At 37.5% G+C, this 23,973-nt stretch overlaps 3 protein-coding genes across 9 annotated transcripts; 1 reads left to right on the top strand and 2 right to left on the bottom strand.

Annotated features, from left to right (window-relative positions):
• Positions 1 to 6,702: 6,702 nt before the first annotated feature.
• On the top strand, positions 6,703 to 11,090 carry LOC113333283 (peptidyl-prolyl cis-trans isomerase A1-like). Of its 2 annotated transcripts, none has more exons than XM_026579792.1 (8): positions 6,703 to 7,121; positions 8,076 to 9,175; positions 9,266 to 9,469; positions 9,582 to 9,714; positions 9,821 to 9,909; positions 10,043 to 10,097; positions 10,224 to 10,309; positions 10,711 to 11,090. In XM_026579792.1, exons 2-8 carry the CDS (start codon positions 9,134 to 9,136, stop codon positions 10,864 to 10,866), a joined length of 765 nt encoding a protein of 254 aa, XP_026435577.1. In that variant the 5' UTR covers positions 6,703 to 7,121; positions 8,076 to 9,133; the 3' UTR covers positions 10,867 to 11,090. The 2 variants fall into 2 exon arrangements, with proteins under 2 accessions (XP_026435577.1, XP_026435576.1); XM_026579791.1 differs by having other exon boundaries at positions 7,765 to 9,175.
• Positions 11,091 to 11,749: 659 nt separating this feature from the next.
• On the bottom strand, positions 11,750 to 14,040 carry LOC113332629. Its single transcript, XM_026579151.1, has 8 exons — positions 13,887 to 14,040; positions 13,654 to 13,718; positions 13,362 to 13,427; positions 13,184 to 13,281; positions 12,876 to 13,001; positions 12,399 to 12,767; positions 12,233 to 12,298; positions 11,750 to 12,059 (listed from the first exon to the last, which is right to left on the bottom strand). The coding sequence occupies exons 2-8, from the start codon at positions 13,703 to 13,705 to the stop codon at positions 11,901 to 11,903; spliced, it is 936 nt and encodes a 311-aa protein (XP_026434936.1). The 5' UTR covers positions 13,706 to 13,718; positions 13,887 to 14,040; the 3' UTR covers positions 11,750 to 11,900.
• A 1,211-nt stretch (positions 14,041 to 15,251) lies between these two features.
• Positions 15,252 to 20,391, bottom strand: LOC113332741 (flap endonuclease 1-like). Of its 6 annotated transcripts, none has more exons than XM_026579249.1 (19): positions 20,044 to 20,390; positions 19,821 to 19,937; positions 19,676 to 19,734; positions 19,423 to 19,482; positions 19,248 to 19,301; positions 19,112 to 19,160; positions 18,936 to 18,983; positions 18,693 to 18,758; positions 18,516 to 18,566; positions 18,320 to 18,436; positions 18,148 to 18,232; positions 17,549 to 17,630; positions 17,302 to 17,416; positions 17,160 to 17,216; positions 17,014 to 17,060; positions 16,891 to 16,939; positions 16,292 to 16,502; positions 15,996 to 16,115; positions 15,252 to 15,545 (listed from the first exon to the last, which is right to left on the bottom strand). In XM_026579249.1, exons 1-17 carry the CDS (start codon positions 20,053 to 20,055, stop codon positions 16,329 to 16,331), a joined length of 1,242 nt encoding a protein of 413 aa, XP_026435034.1. In that variant the 5' UTR covers positions 20,056 to 20,390; the 3' UTR covers positions 15,252 to 15,545; positions 15,996 to 16,115; positions 16,292 to 16,328. The 6 variants fall into 6 exon arrangements, with proteins under 6 accessions (XP_026435034.1, XP_026435038.1, XP_026435036.1 ...); XM_026579253.1 differs by having other exon boundaries at positions 15,252 to 15,542; XM_026579251.1 differs by having other exon boundaries at positions 15,996 to 16,110.
• Positions 20,392 to 23,973: the final 3,582 nt, after the last annotated feature.

Here is a 23,973-nt window from a genome sequence, read left to right as displayed (position 1 = left end):
CGGCTCCGTTATGGAAGTTGTTATGAAATCTTAAAAGTGTTACCCAAATTTAATCGAATTTGTATGTTTTAAGTTCTTAATTTTAACTTAAGTAAAAAAATTTAAAAGAAGATTATTATTTATCAAACAAAAGTGTAATTACATTAAACCACGATTCAAACTAAGGATTAACATCTATCAAACTAAAGATTTACATATATATTCTCACTAGATTATGACCCGTGCCGTAACGGCCCGGGATTGTGTATGTGTTAGTGTAAAATGGGATGTTATCAATTCATATGACACATTAATGTTCTCTTGTCTTTTTTGAAAAATTTGCAAAATTTAATATAATGTTCTTATTATTTTCTTAGGCCAGGCACTATAGAGTGTCGTTTCCCTTAGCTATAGCATATTTGAAGCTAGGGGATATGGGTCTCGGAGCAACTTCATTATGGTGTATTTTTATTCCTTAGCTACACTACACGAAAGCTCAGTATCGTTTAAATAGTGTCAAACAGATGCTCAACATCCGTTTAATTAAGTAAATGTGTTGACTTGACCCAAATGGATACTAAGTATCCGTTTCTGGAGTATAAACATCCAGTATACTTTCGTGACAAACGGATACTCAGTATCCATTTAAGTCAGTGCATTGATACTAAATGGATACTTAGTATCCGTTTATGGAGTATAAACACATGGATTTTCCACTTTTTCTTTTTCACTATATTTCTTTCTCTTTAAACCCTCTCAAACTCCTTTTTCCCCTTTTCGATTTTGATGGTAATTTAGTGTGATTCGCTGGTTAAAAATAACATGATTGCTAAAGGGGGTTAACAGAATTGGTAGGGGGTACCGTTTGAGTGATACGACGGTCAGGATCGGATGTAATTCTTTTGTCTTATATGAAATGGTAACCCTGTTAATTCCGGTAACCCCTTTTAGCAATTGTGAAAACTAAAAGGGTTTGTATTTATAGACATTTTTCTCAAATTTTGAAAAAATAACTGTTGGGATCCGCGCGGCCAAGGAAAAATAGCCGTTGAGAATGACGGATGGTTAAGATCGGGTGTGAGTAGGTCGAACAAATACTGAGTATCCATTTCAACTAAAAAACGGAAACCGAGTGTCCATAAAGTAAAAAGGCACACCGAAACTGAATTTCCGTCTGGTTTCTCTACATTACAAAGTGTATCAAATGTAATCAACGTTTAATCATAGGAAGTTGGATTTCGCTACACTTAAGCTATAGCGAAGGGAAATCCTTCGCCATAATGCTTGTCCTTACTTTTTTCCCCCAATTTTTTAAAAAATACTGGGCTTACTTCGCTACACTGTTATGGCCCATTTTTTCTGATCCCGGATACCACCGGACCCTATTATTTCAGTCATTTCGGGGTCCGGTTCCAATTTTCATGGACCCGAACCCGATAAAAATAACGGGTAGTTACGGATCCAGGTAATTATCCGATATATTGAGACTATTACAAAATTTCGGATTTTCCATTACAATCATAGATACAAAAAAAATAAGTTACAATAAGTCGGAAACAACATTTCCAAATAATTGAACCCTAATCTTTATCTTCCCATAGCTAACTGACGCTACCAAGTCCATCCATCTTCAGGGTCGCACAAATGAAACATTACTCCCCAGATTCAAATTTTTGAAACACTTTGTGTTCTCTATAGTTTTCCTAAATCAAACTTTAAGAATTAAAAGAACCTAAGGTTCACATGAATGGCGACAAATTCTCAAAAATTAACAGCACCAGTCATTAGTAAACATTAGATCCCGTCCTTATCTCTCCACCACCTGGTAAACATAAAAGAAAATAGTTAATCAATCTAGACTATCAACTTCAAAGAAATAATATTGCAAAGAAATTATACTTCAAAGAAAAGTATATGATCGTACACTTTTTCCTTCGTTTAAAGCGACGTGTAATGAAATTCACATATAAGAAAATCAAGATTCAAGAAGGTAGAATCAAAAATCAGGCCCCACAACAAATAACTGCAATGAATTACAGGTTTTCAGTAGCAATACATAGAAGGATCATTAACGGACTGGATCCTTGGGGACAATGAGCGATTTGAGAGGATAACAACCTATACCAAAAGCAAGCAAGATCAATTAATTAAACGGCTGATGGCTTTACGATAACAACCCAAATGTTAACAATAAAACAACTAATCAGTGCAACTCCTAGCTAGTTGATCAGCAACAATGCAATCAACATTACATGGACGGAGCAATCAAAATGAACTCTGAAATGGGAGTATTGCAAGTTATGTCGGCAAGGATTTCTTAGAAAATGTAACTATTTTTACATCGACGCACCACAAATCATATATTAATGTTTCCAGAGATAGCCTTATCATTGCACCAACGAAACTGGATGGAACATATTAACAGTATGCCGCTTCTGTTCTCCAACAATCATCCAAATATATGTCAGCAACAAACCCAGCTCTATAACTTAATCCAGACTTTTACTTAAAAAACCTGCAGAAATCATTTTCAACAATAAGTTCCATGGAATAATCCCAATGATAAAAGATAAGGATTCTACCTAGCAAGTGAAGTAATTTTTGATGTGGTTGTTGTAGTAGTAAAGATTCGAACTCTAAGACTTGTTAAGATTAATTTTAAAGGAATAAAATAGAGAGTTACTGGGTCTAGGATTCGGCCAAACTCATATCAATAGGTTCAATTATTCATTCTCAAACAATTATCGCTCGACAAATAAAACAACATCGACTCTTATTCTTGCCAAGGTAGATTCTCCAAACATTAATTATAAATCATAAGCATGGGACATCAAACATCTAAGCAAGCATGACCCATCTAATAAAATAATAACTAATTTTTTCAAATCATAATTCTATTTTAATTAAGTGCAAAAGTCAAATAGAAAATAAAACAAATTTACCCAAGTATGAAGTCCGGCTTCCTCCGTCGACCCAGTGTTGGGGTTTAGCTCCACATGGTGAAAACACTCTCAAAATAATATTTCATTGCTCAAAAAGGTGTTTACAAGGAGAAAAGGTATAAAACAGGGCTTTTGTAACAGTTATAATTGTTACAGATACAACAATAAACTGTTACTGACGCTGTAGCTTCTACGACTGTCACTATGTGTCGCAACCACTGTAGATATACGACCCACGGATGAGTGTCGTTGTCACTGTTGGAAAACGACTGTCTTTTCCAGTCTGTTCTTCGTTCTTCACTGTTTTTCTGCTGCTGCTGCAGAGAAATCTGCAGCAATTCTCTCGACTCTGTAGCCTCCCCAATCACTCGATATCCTTTCTAAGACATCTGATGGACTTTTTATACCTCACCAACACCAAATCTTCCACTATAACTCCGTATAATTTTCTCTTCAATTCTCGGCAGATGCGGGAATATTTCTGTCCTGTTTTTCTTCTCTTCACGCCTCTGCTGCTGTCAAGTCTCTCCAAACGCGTGCCATACACATTCTGGTGGAGTAGTACTCGGTTTATTCACACAAGAAACTTCCAAAAATGTAGCCGAAGTCCGAAAATATCTCACATGAATATTTCACAGGAATATGCTTTATCTTGTTTATCTCCACGTAGTTTTCCTTTTCTTCTCATATGCGTGCTCTGAGCTGGCTTTCCTTGTTTATCTTGGCTTGATAGGGTAGAATTTTGTTGAGTAAAGAAGAAAATCTTCTCCCATGCAATACGTATCATCAAATATTCCGTGATAATCTTCCTCTTATCAAAACTCCGTGTAACTCCTTGATTTTCTTAATTACAACGCACTTACCATTCTTGTTTGGTAAGAATAAGTCATTCTCCAACGAAAACATAAAGAAAATCTCGAGAAGATCTCTTGTAATCACTTCCCGAAACTCGATATCTTTTCCACACTCTGTTTCGCTTCACACGGATATCCAACCCAATTCTTTCGAATACAATGACTATACCGAGCCTGTTTACTGCTAAGAGGTCCAAGAGAACTGAATCCAGCGATTGAATCTTCTTTAAATGCCACCAAAAATCGAACCCTAATATTTGCTGCCATTTTCCCGCCAAAAACCAGATTCAAATGGGGAAGAAGATGGTCTCCCCTTAACAGAGATGGGGTGCGAATAGCCAAGGGTGTAAACAGTAAAGAAGGTGCCCTTTATCAATGAGGTGTCCCTTAGTAATTGAGGTTCCCCTTAACCAATAGCGAGAGTCTGAATAACATGTGTCCTCCGGGGGTGCTTTTAACAACTTTTCTAGCAACATTTTCCACAAGAGCTTATTTCCTTAAAAACACTTAAAACAAGATTATTAGTGATAAAATGAGTCCCAGCTAATGTATTTATGGGTGAAAATGTGTTGCACTTTCGTGCTTATCAGCAAGCAAACCGGATGATGCTTAATATACAGTTTTTTCACTTGAAACTGAATATATTTGTATATCGCTCTCCAACTTCATATTTTTCCTTCCTAGATGTTTGAATCGGACACTGAAGAAGGAGCTACAGCCAAAAGACAAATTACCTTTCTCTAATTAACTAATGCCCTTTGTTCTTTTGATGGAAGCTGGTAGTCTTGGAACTTATAAAAAAAAATTACAGAGTGAAAACATAACCAATCAATATGATAGAAGTATACACCAACTTAAACATAAACTTCAATTCCAAGCTTGGCCAAATCTAAGAGCAATTACAAACAATTTACATATAAAAAAAGCATTGAAGAATGACACTTGAACACGGTTCAAAATTTATAGAGAAGCCTATTGTGGAACCATTTCACAAATTAATGCTAGAAACATTCCCAACCATATGCCTCCAAACCGGGGAGTGAACAGAAACGTAGATAGCATCTGACAAACTCAACAAAGAAAGATGGGTAATTTAATGTTGACTTAAGTAACTTACATGAGATGGATGGTAGCTGTTTTCTCAATATCCAAAAATCTGCATCAATACATCAAAAGATTGAGAAATCAAATCAAATTTAAGAAAAACTAACAAATAAAAAACGTACATAGTAAGGTGAAGAGACAAAATGAGAACGTTTGGTCTTTGAGGTTTATGAGGTTGAGCACCTCCACAGATTGATTGGCAAACCCAATCGACTCAAACAACTAAATCAAAGAACATTTCAGAAAAAATAACAAATTAAAAATGCCCATAATCAAACTTATGGAATATAGAGTCGAGTATTGCCCCATTAATCTTGAAGATTATGGTGAAGAAGCAATTGTGAAACTTTGGGAGATAACCTCTCACGAGGTTTATGTATTTGAACAAAGTTCGATTGGCAGAATAATGGAGTTGTTAATGGGGATTTTTTTTTCCGTAACGTATGAATAACCGATGGAAATTAGGTTAAGAACACTCTACTATGGAAATTAGGTTAAAAATTAGATTATATTTGGAAATTTTCACTGATGTGCGTAACGTATCATACGTATGTAGATCGAAGGAGGAGAACTGGAGAAGGCGCAGAACCATAAATCAGGACTCTATTTTTGGCAATTGATATAAAATTGGATTTAATGGCGTCTTATCTTTGGAAACTTATCTTATGAATGCGATTGCATGAAAATTTAAGGGAGTCGAAATCGAATATGAGACGTTGGATGAGGGCGTAAGAAGGGGGTGTATTTTGATCCACAATTTATCTCCTACTCTTTTTCGCATTTTTAAAGGAATAGCAGCCGTCGATTGTTATAAACCACACATTTAGAACCGTCAGATTAAGAAAAACACGTTTGTTTTGCGTAACGTATCATACACACGTAAATCGAAGGAGGAGAACTGGAGAAGACGCAGAACCATAAATCAGGACTCTATTTTTGGCAATTGATATAAAATTGGATTTAATGGCGTCTTATCTTTGGAAACTTATCTTTATAAATGCGATTGCATGAAAATTTAAGGGATTCGAAATCGAATATGAGACGTTGGATGAGGGCGTAAGAAGGGGGTGTATTTTGATCCACGATTTATTTCCTACTCTTTTCCGCATTTTTAAAGGAATAGCAGCCGTCGATTGCTATAAACCACGCATTTAGAACCGTTAGATTAGGCAAAACACGTTTGTTTCTGTAAGATAGATATGCCTGTTTGATCTTCCGAAAACTCATTAGTTTGAGTCCGAGATGGTGGTTGAATAGCATCAGGCGATTCATAACCTTGATATGGTACCGGAGATGGTTAGATAAATGCGTAGGTAATACACCAGCTCCAACTAGTCGCCTAACATTAGAGAACTCTTTTTCTTTATCCTGGACCCAGATGATATCACTATCTGCAGCAGATTTTCCTTTTTTTTATTTTTTTTATTGTCAACTTGTTTTGGTACTCATTTTTAAGCAAAAAAAGGGAAGAAAAATTTTCTACTCTAACTTTGTAGAAGGGAAGAAATTTTTTCGTGAACGAAAACTGAAGAGAATGCTAATACTTATACACGGTAGAACATCCACCGCATGAGGTAGAGTTTAAATCTTCGCCAGTAAAAACTCAACGGGGCAAACGAGTTGAAGTCGCTAGCGGTCGAAACTAAATTACTTTACACTTTTCCCATAATAGCGCGACCGGTTTGCCGGGATACAAGGGGATTAGCCAACCCTGGTAGGAACCGGCCGCCCCAGTTTTTATACAATAATCAAACTTTTCTGTCATGGATTTTTCCCTATGCCGAATGACCCCCAACGGAGGCAGAGAAACTAAAACAGCGTCGCGAAGGAAACAAACCCTAAATCAAAACCACTATGATTTCCCCCATCATCACTAGCTAATCTTCAATCCACCGGCCTTAGAGATGTTATAGATTTACTTTCAGCTATTAGTTATGCGGTATGATCATGGTTTCTTCTTCAATTTCATCGATGGTTGTTCTTTTTTTTTTTTTTTTTTGGGTTCCTATTGATGCTTTGTTCTTGAGATCTCGATGGTGACGCTTATATCATCTCAATCGATTGTTGTTATTCAATCTGCAACAACCATTTTCTGGATCTACCTCATAAGATGTTCAATGGAATAAATCTTCAAATCTACAACAACCATTTCTGGATCCATATCAAAGAACGTTTGCTGGATTTAATGATCAATTCGTCGCCTTCTTCAGTTAATTCGCCAGATTATCAACCGACTTCCAAGGTGATACAATCCCATGAACTCAGATTTGTCGCTCTCTCTTGCGAATCAGAATATTTGGCTAAACTTTTTTTTCTGTGCTCATACCATCCTACATAATTCAATCCCAAATTCTCAAAGATTGTGTATATATATCTTCTCACATAATATTCTGCCCTTGCATCTAGTTTTATATTTTAATTTGCACAAGTTTCTGCCTTGCTTTCTTCTTTGTTTTCCCATTGTCCTGTCGCTGGACTAGTAATGTTCCTAGAATGGTTTTCTTCCATGTAAGGCTTATTAGGACCAATCGTATCTCTGGTGGTGCTCTCACCAGGATGTTTTTTTAAGGAAAAATAAATAAATCTCAAATCGCTTTGAAGTTTAGATAGCACCTTATTGGTGTGTTTTTGTCGGTTAATGCCAGGTTTTGGCTCTTCAAAAATGAATTTCAGTATGAAATATGCAGATCTGTTAGGGCAGGGGTCTAGAAAATTATGTGGGAGATTTTATCATAACTCAGGCAATCAATATAATCTCATTACCTGCAATCATATTCATGTCTTCTGAAAATTTGGGATTACTTTTCATAACCTTTTATGAGCATCATAGCTTGTTAATATGGTAGCTAACACCAGAATTTTAAATGAAACAATCACATTTCCAGTTCAGTAGGGATTCTGTTTCATGAGAATCAGTCTTGGGATCGACTTGTCTCAGCATCTTAAGGTTTGATATGCATATGGCTATAGATTTTATTGAATTATGTGAAGTCACAAGGTTTCGAAAGGAGCAATTTGATTCTGCTATGTTGAATGTGAATACATGCAGCAGCTCAATCTTCTTTGCATATCCTGCATAGTTTGCATCAGCTCCAACAGCAACAACAATAGACAACAACAACCTTTCCTTATTTGGATGCAGAATGGTTTACTCTCAATAAAGATTAATTCTACATGTACAATTGATGGACTGCAGATGAACTTAAGGGAGATGGTTGCTTAATCTTATATCTGACACAACATCAACCAATTCATCAATTATATATGAGTTTAGTCGACACCGCTTTGGATTTCCGAATTTCAGCCACGGAAGAATGACTCTTCATCATCACAAAACCATGATCAAGAAGAATGAACTCTAGTAGACTATTTTGAGTTCTAATGCCACAAATCTAGCTGAAGTAGCTCGGTAACTTTATGCATCTCCATGGGCCGATGGATAATCCACCTCACTTTGCATCTATACCTTACAAGCGTAGTGTTTTCCAGTTAAATTACCCCAGTTAGTTTAATTGTGTTTGTAGTTTCTTTTGTTTTGTTATTTCACTTCTTAGATTAAATCTGTAATATCTTTATTAGCACTAATCCATCAAGGACAAGGCTTAGTTTCTACTCCAAGGCTTAATTTGAAGTTATGGATCAAGTCGGAAAACAATGGAGTACACAGCTATCACTCGGGCAGGTTACCCAGCATCAAGATACAAAGGCCTTACTAGCAACTTCAATCAATTGCATCGAACGCCTCTACCAACACCTGAGTTTTTATGGATACTTTCGTGTCCACCAACAATGCAACTTTTCTTGTGGAAAGCATTGACCAAAGGCCTTTCGACCTCCGATTCCAACATCCGCCATCGATGCAACTCCTATCTGAAGATTGCTATTCTGATCCAATATCATGTTACAGTTGATTCATGAATTATCAACTTAATTGTACTCAATGAATCTTGAGGTATCTTATACCCTCGCGTAATAGTTTATTAGTTATTTAATAAAATACATGTTTCAAAAAAAAACACGGAGGATGGATTTTTTTTTATAGAAAAATTGTTACTACTTAACGGGAGAATCTTAGGAAACCGTTTATTTGGAATATCCACACGAGAAATCCTTTTTTAATGCGCACCTAGCGCATTTTAACTGCCCCTTGACCCTTGTTTAAAAGTACGCTGAAAAAAGAAAACCATTTTCTTATCCGTTGATTTTTATCATTCTTCACCTACTCGAGCTTCAGTTTCTATCTACTACTCCGCCATGGCAACTTCTTCTGCTTTCTACACTCCTTCCGTTTTTCAGGTAACTTAGGGTTTCTTCAATACTCTCTTGTTGTCCATTTATAAAATAAAAACTTGTTCTGTATTTTCCTGACTTCAATTTTTTATGTAGCAAAAATCAAATGTTGGTAACCTAAAAATGGTTTCCCCTATTATTACATCATCATCAGTTAATTTTGCGGGGAAAAGAAGTTTGTTATCATCTGGTTGTTCTAGATATGCTTCAGGAGGACTTCAAATCAAACAGATTTCTAATGTTAGTACTCCAGTTGTTGGACACAGGAGGATGGTGTGTACTAATGCTGTTGCAACTAATGTAAGTTCGCATAGAGGTTAGATTGTTTGTTATACTATTATTATTGGGTTGGTTTAGAGATATTGAACAAGATAATTGATGTCTGATTTTGTTGTTGTTGTGGGGTTTGCAGTTACAAGCAGAAGTCACAACTAAGGTATTCTTTGATGTAGACATTGGAGGAGAGCCAGCGGGTAGGATTGTAATGGGTTTGTTTGGGAATGAAGTTCCAAAGACTGTTGACAATTTTCGCGCTTTGTGCACTGGTAATTGTTCCCCTATTAACTTCTTTACTTTGTGAATACGTAGTTTGCATAGAGAAAGTTCTTGTTGAAAACAGAACGATTAATTTGAATCGTTATAATTATGTAGGAGAGAAGGGTTTTGGTTACAAAGGATGCTCGTTCCATCGTATTATCAAACAATTCATGATTCAGGGTGGGGACTTTACTAATGGGAATGTGAGTTTTGATTCTTTATGTACTTCACGAGTCACTGCATTTGATGATGGCAAGCGCTATGGTTGTTTCGTTTCAACTAGTTTCAATTGATTCCTTTGGCCTGAACAGAATTTTGTTATTGGGATTATGACAGGGAACTGGAGGAAAAAGCATTTATGGGAACAATTTTGCAGATGAGAACTTCACCTGTAAGTGGTTCCTTGTGGGCAATAAGAAGTTATTGGCTTGTTTAATCGAGTTTGGTGGATGCTGTCTATGATTTTATTTGTTTGGTAACCAAATTGTTTTTTGTTGCTTTCGCTGCTATTTTACAGTAAAGCACGTTGGACAGGGAGTATTAAGCATGGCAAATGCAGGCCCTAATACCAATGGGAGCCAGTTTTTCATTTGCACTGTTAAGGTGAGTTAGCTGGAGCTTATCATTTCCTTTTCAGCTGTAACCGCTTCTTTTCTTTATATATGTGAAAGCGTATGTGTGATTGCCTGATTTGATCAATGCACCTTCCTTTAGACTATTTAGGAGTTAGGACTTTGTCAAGTGATTGTTGGGGAGTCTAAAGGGAGTTAACTGCTAAAAATAGCATCTTGCGCTCCAACATATCACTCGGGAGGTCCTAAGTGGGTGGACATAATCGAACTCAAAGAGCTGACAATCAAAGACCATGTAGACCCACGCCCCCATTTCTCTTTTAACAGTTTAAAAACTAATCAGCGAATTCAGACCCTCATTATGTTTTTGTCCCAGGTCCTGTTTGTAGTTGGGTTTGTGCTAATATTTTCTCTCTCATTTTTGTGAAACAGACTCCATGGTTGGACGGCCGCCACGTTGTTTTTGGACATGTTATCGACGGCATGGATGTCGTCGAGACGCTGGAATCACAAGAGACTAGCAGAGGAGACACCCCCAAGGTGCCATGCCGGATTACCAATTGTGGAGAGCTGCCATTAGATGCTTGATATCTCTTTGGCTAAATTTTGCTTAACTAGGTTTTTTTCTTTATTTCGATGTTTATTAGTTAAAAGCATCAGTTAATGATCACATTTCAGTTAAGAGTTAAGAAAATCTTGGGTGAAAAGAGAGATGTAATATCATTTTGTACTGTAGGCGTTTTATGGAATCATGCACGACTCCACATACAAATAAATCCAAGCATATGGTACTGTATGCAATTTCTAAGTAATCAGTTCAATGCTCCTACTAACGGCACAACGGTTTGGTGTTTTGATGATCCCTACCTTATTGACTGCAACTTCTGTGTTTATCATCTTTCAATTCGAGTAAGAATTCGGATCAATGTTCTCCAACCTCTCATCTTTGGTGTTCATGCTGGTAACAATTATGGAGGTTTTAATTGCATTATTTTGCATTATTTAGAGTGTGTACAAAATTACTCTTTATTTCCACGCTTAAATTGAAACTTACGGATATTCATAAAGCATCCACAAGTGTTTTTTTTCTCCACATTCACAATTTTGCTCTCCGGTGATAGGACGGGGTTGTGAATCAGAGAAATAACACAAATGGCTTCACGCTAGAGAATTCAGGTTAGCGCGAAACCATTACGCGCTTCGAAGCGTTGGAATACCATTAAAGATCCAACGGCTCAAACGGTCGAGCACTAAATGATTGCCCATCCGAGCGCTTAGTTGTTTAGCCCATCATGCTTTACCGCTGGTTCCTTCACAGGTATGACGTGGCAACAACTGTGAATCCTTTGAACCCCATCCATAAGATTATTGATCATGGATTCCATTAGTTGATCCACAGTTCAAACAATCTATTTTGTGCGCGCACTATGTTTGCCGATGATAGGAAAGATTCACGGAAATAAAAGAACTATACCGAGAAATCAAGAAACTGATCTTGATAAATTTTCTCCTTTTAATTTCTTTAACAATACATAGCAACTGACAGTACAATCAAGAACAGAGCAGAATAGAAAGGAACAGGGGACTCTCTTTTATTTGGCTTGGGTTGTCTAGCCTGATGGTTAAGCAAGGACTACTACTGTTTCAACAGAAGTGGATTGCTGCATAACTTGGTGATCTTCCACCCCTTCTATTTCCCATATCTCTGGCAAAGCTTCTCTCATGTTATGGATACTAGTTAGTGCTAGATCCGCTCCTGGAACTAAAACCGAGCTCCCTACCTGCAATCATATTCAAGAATAAAACTCAAGTACGTTGTCTATCCTATCTGCGAGGAAGCTTAATTTCATATTGAGCCAAAAGTGCTATCCAGAAAAACAGTGTTTACTTTTTGTTGAACGCATAATGGAAATGCGTTCTTCATGCATTAAGAAAGAAAAAATGAAGAGCTTACAATGACAGTACGAAGTCCTGCTTTCTTTCCGCTTGCTATGTTTCTCACGCTATCATCAAAGAAAATCTGCCAATATAGCAAAAATAAAATGTTTCATTAAGCACTAATATAATGATGATAACATAAGAAAATACATATGAAGAATATATTCGGTCTTTTCAGTTACCGTCTTGTTTGGGTCAATGTCTGCAATCCTTATAGCAGCTAGGATGGCTTCCACAGAAGGTTTGCAAAGAATTGGAGATTTGGCAATACCATCGTCGCAGTTGTTTTCATTATCAATATTAGCTTTTTCAGTCACAAACTCGTTGCTAGCTGTGAAGAACCCAAGTTCATCAGCCTCATCTAAGTAGAAGTTAGCACATGAATCCACCGTATTGCTATCCACTTTTACAGAATCAGCGTCATCAATATTTTCAGGTTCAAGGGGTGTGTTGTTAAGTGTTTCAAAGCAGATAATCCCTTCAAAACAATCTTCTAGACCCAACCTACTAAGAGCTTTAAGTGCATGAGCTTTGTCACCATTGGTAAAGATCTGCATTAACCAATCAAACCCCACAACACAACGTATTATCCAATCTGTGATCAATTCATATTGACCCCTGACGAAAAACTGTAAGCTGCTTGGAACATTAAAACTTACGATTTTACGTTGTGGTGTGGAAAGCAAAAGGTTCCTCAAGATAGGATCAGGCTTCAATGTCTCATACGGCAATCTTCCATGAACATAGGCGTGGAATTCATCATTATCAAATTCATATCCTAGGGCCTGGAAGTACACATAAGAACAGTCAATCAAAGAATAAGAATTTCTTTTCACTTAAAGTATCTGTTGCTCGAGAACAACCTAGTGTGTGTGTGTGCGTCTAATATATAATATCTTATGCAGGTAACATGGGTTTTGACTCTTGAGAATGGAATTATTGATTTCTAATGAATCTTTGTCTGTACCTTCAAACCAGCCATCGTGGTTCCATATTCCTTGTACAAATCCAAGCACATCCGCGGCACTTCACTTTCTTCAATTTTGAGGTGTTCTATCATGTAGTCTGCAATTATTTGAATTTTCAGTTTGGAACTGATAGGGAAGTAGTGTCAACAGTATTTTCTGCATAACTAATACACACACCTATAATGTTCATGCGGCAAGCCATATTGATACCAGAGCTCATGGGGTACAATGTGTCATCCAAATCTGCATTCAAACCGAAACAAGTCCGTAAACATCATTTCTACATAAAAACAGGAAAATCATGCAACATAGTTTGACTATAAGCTAAGACCATCAAATTATTGATCTAACTTGGAGGTGATCATCGTAAATATCAGCTAGAATACGGTTACAGACCAATAAGTATAAACCATGGAATTATGTAAACTACTCTAACAAAATGTTGTTGCAAGTTCAGAATCATGCATACCGAATAGTAAACACTCGATGTTGGTTTTGTTCAAACTTCTGAGGCCATCCATTTTCTCAAAGAACCTGTAAAGATATCAAAAGATTAATTTTTGACAATACATTTTCACTCGATGGAAGTTGAAATTCAACAAAAGAGGCAATCAGAATACAGGAAGAACAACCACATGTATGTATCTGAAGCTGAATCAAACATTAATTATGAACTAAAACAAAAAAAGCATGAACACACACCTTCACAGATTAAAACAAAACAAAGTTTGTTAGTCCTTGTACTGTCTTAAATCACCACTTTGATGAATTCAATGGAGCTGTGGCCGTGATTTTTATAGTCCTAAAAAAGCGAATGCCAACACCAAAATGTATGTGGCATTTCACTTTTCAACAGCCTGATGTGGTGAGCATTGATTCTTTTTAATATTCGTTGTTCTTGTGGAGGTGGAATCCAAATGTGGTTTTAAATTGACTCGAGATATTTTGCCTTTTGGTTAGTGGTCGTTTCTTGAATCACAGATCTTATAACTGCTTTTTTTTAAATTTCAAATCTTTCCTACCCATCTATGCTACGACCTTTCATGGATGGTATTTTCTGACTTGTTTTGACAATGGTTCCCCCATGGTTTTGAACATGGAATAAAAGCCTAAAGCGGGAAGTGACCGTTTTGAGAAAGGCGTGCAGGAAGTCCCTAGCTGTTTTGTGTTCCAGAATCTTAATGATCTTCAACAACTTTGAAAGACCATTAGGCAGGACAACTGCCACAGTTCTTTTGCAACTTTGGAAGCCTACCTTCCTGTTGCAACCATCCCATCTTGAACTGTAGGTAGGACAACTGCCACCGTTCAAGTAGAGAGACGTGTAAATTAGGTGACACTGGATTCTAGCCCTGTGAGAGAATCAAAAAATAATCCTAAATCGTATGGATAGGGTTTATTCTGTAATAATCCGGGAATTTCATCCAGCACTGATGGTCTGGACGGGAGCTTTATTCCTTTATCCATATGGACCAACTGACAATCAGAGAACAGAATAATAAAAAAAATAATAAGAACATTTCTCCTAGTAGTCGTAAATGGTGGCAGAGTGGGAATTATTCTGGACTAGCAAACGAAGTTTTTTCTAGAAAAAAATGAGTCATTCTGAAGTATAATTTATTATCCTTAAAAAATAAAATCTTTAACAATTTATCTTTGATCTAGAAGCTTTTGTTGGTTGGACACTTGGACCTAACATTCAGAGAATAAGATCAATAGGGTTAGGAAATTAGGATCCACATCTCATGTATTGATTTCTTTTCACAAGTACGAATTTAACAATTCAGTATCAAGTGATGGAAGCTTTTTCAATAATCTGAAATACACATGAGTGGAGGCTGCCTAATCACCACAACTAGAAGGGACAAAGAGCCGCGTGAAAGGAAAACAAACAAATCACTTCACACCTCAGCTCTATTAAATCCTACAAAGGCAGACTAGGTAATTTTGAAGTCACTAGACCCGAATTTCATTCCACCCTGCCCGGCCATATATAGTAGCAGTACTAGTGCCTTCGCGCAATTACTCAGCCGTGCAGTGTTTCAGAGAGAACTTTTTTTTCACTTGGATGATAACCTTCCCCACTCATAACAGTGGAAATCTCCATTTCCATATGCTACAAAAGTTATAGTCGAGTGATGAGTGGTAGTCTATTCAAAACAACGTCCACAGATCCCCACTAAAAGGGTTACCTCCACCAGTGAATTCCAAGCATTTAATTACTAAAAAGAAATGAAAGAAACCAAGTTCTGGGAAAAAGACAGGCCCTTCAATTGCCTTACTAGTTTTCTATGACATCATTTTCTCAAACAAACATGACAATACACGCAATTCTCACTCCCATCCTTTTCTTCTGCCCTGCTGATAAATTAAGTAAAATCCAGTTAGTTTTTTAAATTTTTGGTGGGCATTTAAAAGTAAATCCAGTTAGTTTTTTAGTTTATTGGTGGGTATTTAAAAGTAAATATGTCAGTTGCCTAACCAATAAGATGAGACTCTGAACAATATAAAGAATGAATTTGTAATCCAACCTAATTCTTCACGTGGGTTTCATTACTAGTTGAGTTATGACACAGATATTCATATTTATGTCAACATTTTCATGATTAACTCCATAATTCTCTAAATTTTTTTGTTTTTAGGTCATCAAATCACTAAAGACCTGTACTTGCAATAATTCATAGGAGTAGTAGTTCTCTTGCAACACGATCTGGGTTATTTATTTACATTAGACTATCTAAAATTTTAACCTATACCAACGGAGAAAAAGAGGTAAAAATGAAGGGAAGAAAGCAAATGATAAGCTTTTACCTGACTAGAGTATGATGTGCTTAGACGCTTAAATAATCTAATCAGCTGCACAGAAACTGCACTTTTGTACCATTGACTTCTTCATTGTTTCAGTTCAACATTTCTCCGATGTTTCCTGTCCTGTCATGAAAATTAAAACATAAATAAGAAATAGAACGGTCTAACAACAGAACTTTGATGGAAATGAAGTCTTGTTAAACTATAGAATGATTTAGTCGCTGAAAAGAATAATAATTTCCCACTCAACAAAGTTCTGTAACTTAAGAAAAAAAATAAAAAATTGGTTATTTACTAACTTGGTTACACCTGAAAGCTTAGCAGGGGAATTAAGCTTTATGTACTGAGGCAGAAACTTCTGGAGAATGGCCCCCAATTCGTCGATCTCATATCCATAATTGGTGGGTTTGAGATACTAATTGAATTCGAAAGTGGGTGCATACAAACTCCATGAGAGAACACTTTTGGCTTGACAGGCAGGTCAAAAGCTCCAAGAACGCATTTAGTTTCCTGTAATCAAATGTAGTCACTGTATCTAATCAGTGCTATGCTATTGTAATTCTGAACATCATATCAACATGTCCTTTTAACGTGGCATTGGATGAGAGGGATATCTCCAGTTAAAAGATTTAACGTAAAAAAAACAAATCCAGACTTTGTACGGCACCCTGAACAATGTAATCATAACCAATAATAATTTTATACTTGCAAGTACACTAGCTAGTCAACATATCACGACCAAGTTAATAGACGATAACATTAACCTCGGTTTAGAGGAATGCTTCTCTAGTTCTCTTTAACGACTTCATAACATGATTCATGATAATATATATTACAAAAGGTAAGGAGCTGATTAAGCTGAAAACTTGGATGCTTCCAGATAAAGTGCTAAGCATACCTTTCGCTCAAGAAATGACGTGCTCACCACTTGTTTGGAGGAAGTCAATCTGTACAAAGGTTGTAATATCAAGATGCATAAAGTATAATCTAGTTACACAATTCATTTATATGAAACACCTACCGGATTTGGGATGATTTTTTAGAAGACGCTTCGATCTTTTGTATAGCCTATTAAAGATACAGAAATCAATGCACACATATATGGAAGGACATCGATTGCACTTTTCTTAACATATTATGAGTCGTAACAATGAGTACATGGCATACTTTTGTAACTCGATAATGGTTGAACCCGTTTTCCTCCACCAGAAAATTTATGAGCCCCTACAAAATTCAAGAACAAAAGAAACATTATGCCATGTTTTTAAGAAACAAATATGCAAGATAAAAAACAACCCAACTTAAGCACCTCCTCATCCGGTCCGGTCCACGTAATATCAAACTGCTGATCACCAGAAGAGAGTAAAGGTTCTTTAAAAAGATGGCGAGCTTCTTGATACATCCAGTTTTCAGGTATATGATACCTTCATTATCATAAACCAACAACAAAAAGACACAAAAAAGAGGTAGAAAATTAAGCAACATAGTCAAACATCTCTGCCTAATTAACAAAAATCCTATAAGAAAGGAACTTGCAAGTCGAAAATGAGATGCACCTCTGTCTGTTTATATTCTCCAAAATACTTTCTATAGAACCATGCTGACGGATAAGCTTTAAGGCAGTCTTCTCCCCAACACCTAAATGCAAGATCTTTTAGTCATAGCTTATATAATTAATAGATCCCGTATCTAAGGTTAGTAGGAAGGTCTCGACGTAAGTATGGAATACAGGTATACACAACAAAATTAAGAAAACAAAATCACGCTCATAATTACGCCAAACAAAACAGTCTTTATGCCAAAGGTGCAAACGTGTTAGGAAGAAAAGCTATTTTTAAAATATAAATCGTAATGATAGAAACAACATGGACTTCAATAAGCACTATGAATGCTTGAATACAGCACTAAGATTACCAAAATGTCAATCTTATCATCTCATTGTTTTCCTTGAACACATATATAAGAACCACTAACAGTAACAGTCACTAAATATTAAAATCTCTAATTGAAGGCTTCGTGTATGACGTCAACGTCAAATGATCAACAAATATGAATAGTGCCTGAGAATCTAGACGGGCATATCACCCCAACAATATAGCAACATTTTTCCTCTATATATTCATGCATCATCAGATTATTTGATATGTTAGAGTACCTCGTATACTGGGACAATAGTCACAGCCACAAAGGATGCACAAATCAACAAACTGGTCCATTGTGAGGTTCAGTTCTGTCAATATCTGAAGAAAAAAGCATGTTTCAGAAAGTTCAAGCTCTGAAATTCAATTATAGCAACCACAGTTAAGCTTTCTTATAGTTGTATGTACCTTCTCAATGTCATATTCCACAACTGGGACTTTGGTGGTTGGACCCATTAGATGGCGCAGAAATCTTGGAGCACCAAAAGTTAAGGTATCCATGTCTTCAGATGACACAGCATACACCTACATGACGGTAATAACATTAAGTTGTAAACCTTAAAGTAAAAGGTAAACTAATTAAAACCTCTTCAAACTTGCACACCTTACCACTTTTGCACAGTGCAGCACACTCTGCCTCAGCTTCAGATGCAGCCTACACAAAAAAAGAATAGTGCTCAACATACATCCAACAGAACCATGAACAAGTTACACAGGTTTCTTTGTGCACAGCATATAGTTGATTCCAAAGAAAATACCCAATGCAAATTTAAAAAGTCACCTGAACTACGGGTAAACCCATAAGTTGTAGAAGCACTTTGCAGTCGTCATTGTGTTGCTTGGTCACCTAGAAGAGACCAAACAAGGTATATGAGACTAACAAATCAGTACAAATGGTAAAAACATGTATATTTCCAGGCAAAGCAAGAGCAAAGATATCATCCACAAATAGTAGGATAGATTATACTTGTTTAAGTTATGGATCAATCACGTGTGCTTATCTGAACGGGAAAAACAATCAGACCTTCACGGTTCGTTTACTGAACTTCTCAATGTCTTCCTTATCCCCACTCTAACAAAAGCACAAATCAAGTCACACAAATATACAATACCAACACAGATAAAAACAAAATATACATATACAGATATTAGATATTAGATATACATTCACCTTAGTTTGTTGAGATATGATATTTATACCTCTGTTGCTGCGGCCAAATCCTCAGTAGCATCCGACCTCTTTAATGACCTAATAATGAGTAAAACACATTTAACAAACACAAAAATGTGAGAATAGCAAACCTTAAATAGGGATTACACGTGATAAAGAACATACCGTTTTGCCAACTCCTGCCTCTTTAAATCTGGTGGTTTACCATCAAAAACATACCTAATAACGTAAAACCAGTGAACTCAGATATCAGTAATCCTTCATTTAATCCCAGCTCCTACAAGAAACTATGCATTAAATTTGGATAAAAAAAGCAGTGATAAGGTGAGAAGCAAATTACACCGGCTTCAGTCCAGCTTCCAGAAGCCTAATCGTTCGAGAAAACAATCCGTGTAAATGGCTGATAAGAAAATATAAAATGTTGTTATACTGGAATATTACTCAACATGACACATGACCACAAGTTAGTGGTGTTTCCAGTCAATGTTCCTTGTTAACTCTAATAGATTTTCTACTAAACATGCCAACAGTAAAGAAATTTCAACACCAAATGGCGGTTTACAACTTATTGATCAAAATTAGTCCTCATATACCTCGTTACTTCACCCGCTTCATTCGTAAGTGTTCCCGTCCCATTTCTTCCTACTACAATCTACATTCACAAATCCAAATAGAGAACAAGTAAATAAAAAATGGAATTCAATTAGGAATGATTCAATTAGGGTTTGGAAACTTAACAAGGAACTGGTAAATGCTCAAACTAGCATCAATAGCAATCTCACGACCAGTATAACTCTCCAGTTTTTCCTGTTTCATACTCTTGGGTGCATTATTAGCTAACAGCTTTGTTAAACCCTACAAAAAAAAAAAAAAAAACGAAAAAAATCATCAAAAAATAAGGATAAGAAGAAGAGATAAATAGCATAGAAGCAGATGATGTTTAGAAGGAAAAAACGATTACCTTTATGCCCATTACAACTAAATCTCTAACGAAGACGATGAAAACAGATAAAAACTAAGCCTACTTGGAATTCTTCTTCTTGTTTCAAAAAGTTGCAAGTGATGGCGCGAGAAACGACGTCTGTGCTCCTTAAGTCACGTTTGGAAGGTTGCGGAGTTCAACATTAGTGACACGTTTGGTTGAGAATAGTACTAGTATTTAACCTGCTATTTAATTGAGAATTTGAGATTAACCTCTATTTAATTGAGATTTTGAGATGCTCCTAGAAGATTTGTTTGTCTTTTATTTTGTTTTGTTTTCTTGGCTAAGAATAAGTGATATCGTTACTTAACAGAGATTGGGTTAGGAAACGAGATTGATAACTTCTCAAGTGTTACATTCGTCCTTCTGATATACTTAGCAGCTTTATCAGCCATGAAATTGAAATTTTTACTAATATAGTCATACTTAAATAAAGAACAAGATGGTTTGCCAATACAGAGCGATCATGCAAAATAGAACTCGCATATCCAGATAATCTGGATATAGGGTGTCAACGGCACTCAACATAATGGATATTGGCTCAGCCGCTGCCGTTACCATTAAAATTAACGGATATCCGATATCCGTTAAGTTCCGACGGAAATCTGAAATTCAATTCCGATTTCGTTACGTTGGACTTATCGAATATCAGCCGATTAAATCCGTTAAGTCACAGGACACACAGACAGACACAGAACACAAAATAAAACAAGTTCTAAATCCAAGAAAATCAGTTCTAAATCCATGCCACACAAAATAAAAAGATACAGATGTTCCAAAAGGACCAAATTACATGCTCATATGTTCTAGCAAAAGAAAAAACATGTTCTTGCAAAAGAAAAGAGTCAAAAGACAAAGAAACTCCATCTCCATGTGTTGCAGCCTGTAGTGAAAGTGTGCAACTGCCAACTGCTGAACTGCAAATGCATTCCTCCTTAGTCCTTAGTCCGCCCTCCCTGAATCCTTACTTCTTACTCCTCAGTCCTGAACTTCTGCATTTTCAAAAGGAAAATCAAAAGTGTTAGTTAAGCTGGCAATGTCAGTGCAATAAATATAAAAGCAAATGAAAGATTAAGTTGTAAAGTTACCAGTAATACAACTATCAGTGTCACTGAGACTGAGATCTGGCAGTCGATCACCCAAACAAAGCAATGCTTGAACAAGTTCTGGAGATAATGAACTCCTGTGATATGTGAAAACTGTTGATAGGTAGAATATGGGAAGGAGGAACCAGCGCTAATCACAGAAAGTACTCCCAATGAGAAGGTAGGTAGAAGTAATGAGGATTTAATGATGCCCTCATGAAGTGTACCTTCATTTCCTTTTATAACATCCCTCTTAAGAATAAACACTCATAAGATTAATATATTACTAAACTGTCATTTTCCTCTCCTTAAGTTAACACCAAACCTTAAATGGCTTTCACCCAAATCCCATCTTCCTTAGTATGCTCTTGTATGAGCTAGGACTTCCATCTTAATGGGTTAGGCCTAGTCCCCAAGTCTCTTTATTCCTTAGTGTAGAAGCCTTGATAGGTTAAGGGGCAACCATTTTCTAGGGTTAATTATTTTCATGTATCATCATTAGTCCCCTGACTGTTTGACTGGTCACATACCATGTCAACAGTCACACGTGTGAGTTATGATTGTGAAAGGAAGTTATGGACAGTTTAAGTTTGTGACTCTTGGGAGACGACAGTTACTAAGTTATCCAGTAACCGCTCCTCCTTTTACCCTCTTATAAATAGAGGGGATCTCGCCTCAGAATTCTCATATTTTACTATCTCCTTTTCTCTCTCTTGACCCTCCGTTGTTCAGCATGTCTAATGAATCACCTGCTCGTGACTCTCCTCCCAGGCTCGAGTCACACACGTTAGAGGAATTTGTATATAATCCGACTCTTAAAGATAAAATCCGACCTCCCGCTGGAGATGATGGCGCTTTCCTATTTCCAACCGACGATATTCGGGGTGCGTGTATGCTTAATCCTCATCAATTTCCTCCGTCCGAGTCTGCAGAATGTCTTATCCGCCCCCATGACGACTCGCCTTCCGTGCCTTCTTTCGAAGATTCTCCTCGCTTGGCAGTTCACAGGGGAGATTATACTTTCCCTATAATTGACCATCGTTCAACCGCTGAGTCGCACGATTCTTGGGAGCCATGGATTGACTACATCCGCTCGAATCCAGACAACACGGATGTCATTCGTTCTTTAGGTATAGAGGTGGTCTTGGAATCCTCCAAGTTCAGGGATGTCCGGAGAGATTATGACAACATCAATCGGTTATGTGCGCGTTGGGGTATTGACCCTCACACATTTCTGTTTTTTTTTTTGGAAGCGACTCCTGTTTTAGAGGATGTAGTAGCACTTACTGGTTTGCCAGTTCATGGCACCGTAGTTTACGACAGCTGCTGTCTTTACAAATCCATGAATGATGAAGATAGGGCTCTTCAGGACCGCTTAATCAAGGCAAAAATGAACTCCATGTCTTATCGACTACCTGATGAGCTCAAGACTGAAACTCCGTACGAGGCAGGCACCCCGACGGATAAGGAAAAAGGTAAGGTTACCGCGTCAGCCCCTCATGACTCTCCCGTGAACATTTCACCTTCTTCAAAGCTCATGGCATCTTCCATGAAAGCCGCTCGACAAAAGCCATCTCCCGCTGATGGGGATGATGATGTGAAGGAGGTGAAAGGTGGCCAAAAGCAGAAGCCTGGATATCGCCGGGCTTCCTTCTCATGTTGGATCAAATACTGGGTTCCTTTGCAATCTGGCCCGGGAAAGGGTGTTCCGCCTCGAGAAGGGGAGACGGACAAGGAAGAATTGGCTGCTTTTCTGGTCTTTTGGCTTTGCCATGATGTCTTTGAGTACAGTCCCGGGGACACTATTAAGAACGAGTTGATTCCTATGGCGGTGTTGATATCTCGTGGTGTGTCTTTCCCGCTCGCCCCTATGTTTTTGGGTGGTCTGTATCATCATCTAGACCTACTGGTTCGTGATATTCGCCGTGTGGATGGGTCTCACATGGTTGAGACTTTTCTTCCTGCCAACTTCATTCAAGCGTGGACTTGGGAGCGCTTCCCCAAATATAGGCCTTCTCATCTGAATCCCTTGTCCCTTTCTCGGCAAGAGGAAATCACTCGAAAGGATGGTTCCAAGCGTTTGGTGACAAAGCCTGAGTGTCATCCCCGGATGGCTCTTTACAATAAGAAGGGTCATAATCCTAAGGAGAAGCTTAAGGAGTTCATGGATAAGGGAGCGGAGTTTAACCCCCTTACATACCATGATGGTCGCACTGGTTCCCTTCATTACAACTTTGTTAGTCAAGCCCCAAGAAGGATTTCTTCGGCGGAAATGCCTTCGGCGGATGAATTTGATATGCTTGTTTCTGTTTTGCCCGGGCGTCTTCCTAGTTTTTAGGGTGGAAGGTTTTTTTCTGAATCATACAACACGGTTCGTGTCGCGCGGCAGCTAGGCTTTGATCAGGGGGTTCCTTTAAATTCTTTTCTCCCTTCTTCGATGGATGAGGACATGGAAGTATGGAGGAGTTTTGATCATTTTATTTTCAAGAGTGGGCTTCGGATGAGTGATCGCCAATCCTTTTTCGATCTTAGTTATCCTCAACCCGCCGTCCAGTCCATGTTATCAAGGAATGGCTTGCGTATCGCAATAGTGTCAATCGGAATGTTCTTAACTTGCTCATTAAAGTGCCTTACGCTCCCCGCCCCTTAACCGAGAAGGACTTCAGGGAGATGCATGCTTCAGGTCGAATGAAATTGAATGCTGAGGTCGCTAGAAAGTATAAGCTGTCTTCCAACAACAAGGGTCGCCTCTCTTGTTCTACTAGCTGGGATCCTATTGATGAGCCTTTTCGAGAAGATGGGAAGGGTAGCGCTCTTCCTCCAT

This window comes from Papaver somniferum, unplaced genomic scaffold (assembly GCF_003573695.1).
Source record: "Papaver somniferum cultivar HN1 unplaced genomic scaffold, ASM357369v1 unplaced-scaffold_132, whole genome shotgun sequence".
Classification (NCBI taxonomy): Eukaryota; Viridiplantae; Streptophyta; class Magnoliopsida; order Ranunculales; family Papaveraceae; genus Papaver; species Papaver somniferum.
The sequence above is the reverse complement of the archived record's forward strand: the minus strand, read 5'-3'. Positions and strand labels throughout refer to the sequence as shown.